The following is a 3,411-nucleotide window of genomic DNA, read 5'->3' as shown; positions in this document are numbered from 1 at the left end:
CGCTCTCTCCCTTGGGTAGGAGAAGGCAAACTTTTTCTACAAAGATCCAAATAATAGATATTTTAGGCTTTGCAGGCTATATCTGCAGCAGGTACATCACAGCAGGAAAGCAACCATAGACAGTACGTAAATGATGGCCATGGCTGTGTTCCAGTAAATTTTACAAAATGGGCAGCGGGCTGAAATTGGCTCCCGGGCTCTAATATGTCAACCTCTGTTTTAAAGCCTTGGGGTGATGGCTGTAGGACCTAGAGAGGATGAGCAAGCCATAAGGAGATATGCTAACTCCAAGTAGATGTTTGGCAAAAAGCTATGCCAACAGGCTACCTCTCAGGACCCTCTAAGCACGTGACTCTAAGACACTTGTTTCTAATAGTGGCTCTATGATGGTGCCTGTTCTTTCTCTCTCCAATTCCTAAGCTTCTCTTCTGGTAAAAGTTACAGCGTTGGCTTAGGTTTGCTAAGGGACTTAATGAAGGGCCTACCCCATACTTGGGACCAAGAGGTAAAAGTGGCAGCTGTTCCCTGACCCTGGGTGGTGGTGGCTCCAGTGGACGCTAGAGAAGGACACGGTCTCCAGAGAAGGCAAGAATTGAAGGACAGGAGAAGTCTGTTCCCAGGAAAGAAGAAGGCATCAGGGAATGAAGAGTGAATAACCGCAGATATTTCTCTGTAAGCAGGTGTGGACTTAAGCCATCATAACTGGGAAGACCAAGGGAAATGAGGTCTTCTTTCGTAACCACAGGCGATGAAGACTGGGCATGCCCACTGGTCAGGCTGAGTCATCATAACATCAACACACATGGGGAACACAGAGCAGGTGGTCAACCAACGGTTGCCAGGGAGACTGACCTCTCAAGTCCTGTCCGAGGTGAACCATTGGGCCTTAGCCATTAGCCTCTATGCAGCACAATGACTGTGGCAAGGACTGAAGTCAACTGGGCACATCAGAGGAATTGCTTTAACCGCGATCCCAAGGTATCATACAGATGTGCTCAACTTCCACCCCACCAAGAAGAAAAGCCCTTCGTTGTCAGCCATGGCGGAAGAGTAACTCTGGGAGATCACCTCAAACTGCTGGATGGTGTAGCCAGCCTCCCCGACAGCAGCCTCCACTGCCTCCGGGCCCAGACAGAGGCTGGAGACCTCTGCTCCCCGATCACGTAGTCACTGCTGTTCAGGGCATCCACGAGCACCAGGAAGGCCCCCGACTTCAGCAGGCTGCTGCGGTTCTTAAGGGCCATGTGGCAGGCAGGGAGGCGCAGGTAGGTGGCATCTAGGCACAGCGTGCTGAGCAGGCAGTCGGCCAGGGGCAGGCAGATGGCCCTCAGCAGCCAGCTCTGAGTCATGTTACACTTCAGGACCTGCTCGACTGCCCGGTTCAACTTCTCCTTCTCTGGCCCCTTGACTCTGAAACACACAAACCAATATACATGGATGACTACCCCACTCATGGGGAACCCAGATCTCTCAAGTCAGGTACGAAATGGTGATGCTATCCCAAATGTTATATTCTTAGGAGCAGATCTGTTGTAAAATCAAAGAAGACATTTTGGTGTCTGAATGTGACCATATTACCTTGTGGTGGGTTAAATCTTTTTAGGAAGTGAATAAGAATATAGAAATAATAATCAAAATACTTAGCTGCTTGCTTCTACAATAAATGAACTGTCCCCATGAAGTGGAAATTCTTCTTCCACTGCTTAGAATAATCCCTGGATCATTTTATTATTATCATCATCATCATCATTATTGCATTTGTCCCCTCTGCCAAACTGTAAAGGTAGTGGCTGTTTCACCCACAAATATCAGATTTTTGTTGTTTTTCAGTCACTCAGTCATGTTGGACTCTCTGAAACCCCATGGACTGTAGCACATCAGGCTTCCCTGTCCTTCACCATCTCTCAGAGCTTGCTCAAACTCACATCCATTGAGCCGGTGATGACTTCCAACTGTCTCATACTCTGTCATCCCTTTCTCTTCGTCTTCAATCTTTCCCATCATCAGGGTCTTTTCTAATGAGTCAGCTCTTTGCATCAGGTGGCCAAAGTATTGGAGTTTCAGCTTCAGCATCAGTCCTTCCAATGAATATTCAGGACTGATTCTTTCAGAATTGACTGGTTTGACCTCCTTGCAGTCCAGGGGACTTTCGGGAGTCTTCTCCAACACCACAGTTCAAAAGCATCAATTCTTTGGCATTCAGCCTTCTTTATGATCCAACTCTCACATCCATACATGACTACTGGAAAAACCATAGCTTTAACTATATGGACCTTTGTTGACAAACAATGTCTCTGCTTTTTAATACACTGCCTAGGTTTCTCATAGCTTTTCTTCCAAGGAGCAAGCATCTTTTAATTTCACAGCTGCAGTCAACATCTGAAGTGATTTTGGAGCCCAGGAAAATAAAGTCTGTCACTGTTTCCATTGTTTCCCCATCTATTTGCCATCAGGTGATGGGACTGGACGCCATGATCTTAGTTTTTTGAATGTTGAGTTTTAAGCCAACTTTTTCACTCTCCTCTTTCACCTTCATCAAGAGGTTCTTTAGTTCTTCTTCACTTTCTGCCATAAGGGTGGTGTCATCTGCATATCTGAGATTATTGATATTTCTCCTTGTAATCATGATTTCAGCTTGTGCTTCATCCAGCCCAGCATTTCGCATGATGTACTCTGCATATAGGTTAAACAAGCAGGATGACAAATATACAGCCTTGACATATTCCTTTCCCAATTTGGAACCAGTCCATTGTCCATGTCCAGTTCTAACTGTTGCTTTTTGACCTGCATACAGGTTTCACAGGAGGCAGGCAAGGTGATCTGGTATTCCTGTCTCTTTAAGAATTTTCCACAATTTGTTGTGATCCGCACAGTCAAAGGCTTTAGCGTTGTCAATGAAGCATAAGTAGATGTTTTTCTGGAATTCTCTTGCTTTTTCTATGATCCAATGGATGTTGGCAATTTGATCTCTGGTTCCTCTACCTTTTCTAAATCCAGCTTGAACATCTGGAAGTTCTCGGTTCATGTACTGTTGAAGCCTGGCTTGGAGAATTTTGAGCATGACTTTGCTAGCGTGTGAGATGAGTGCAATTGAGTGGTAGTTTGAACATTCTTTGGCATTGCCTTTCTTTGGAACTGGAATGAAAACTGACCTTTTCCAGTCCTGTGGCCACTGCTGAGTTTTCCAAATTTGCTGGCATATTGAGTACAGCACTTTCACAGCCTCATCTTTCAGGATTTGAAATAGCTCAACTGGAATTCCATCACCTCCACTAGCTTTGTTCATAGTGATGCTTCCTAAGGCCCACTTGACTTTGCACTCCAAGATGTCTGGCTCTGGGTGAGTGATCACACCACTGTGGTTATCTGGGTCATGAAGATCTTTTTTGTATAGTTCCTCTGTGTATTCTT

At 45.5% G+C, this 3,411-nt stretch overlaps 1 protein-coding gene across 1 annotated transcript; it reads right to left on the bottom strand.

Moving 5' to 3' along the window:
* Nucleotides 1–981: 981 nt before the first annotated feature.
* LOC104981491 (nicotinamide N-methyltransferase-like) lies at nucleotides 982–1,454 on the bottom strand. Its single transcript, XM_010830641.1, is given in 2 exon segments — nucleotides 982–1,145; nucleotides 1,148–1,454. Coding segments are annotated over 2 exon segments (471 nt in total).
* Between the last annotated feature and the right edge of the window lie 1,957 nt (nucleotides 1,455–3,411).

This window comes from Bison bison, unplaced genomic scaffold (assembly GCF_000754665.1).
Source record: "Bison bison bison isolate TAMUID 2011002044 unplaced genomic scaffold, Bison_UMD1.0 scf7180017864518, whole genome shotgun sequence".
NCBI classification, from domain to species: Eukaryota; Metazoa; Chordata; class Mammalia; order Artiodactyla; family Bovidae; genus Bison; species Bison bison.
The sequence above is the reverse complement of the archived record's forward strand: the minus strand, read 5'-3'. Positions and strand labels throughout refer to the sequence as shown.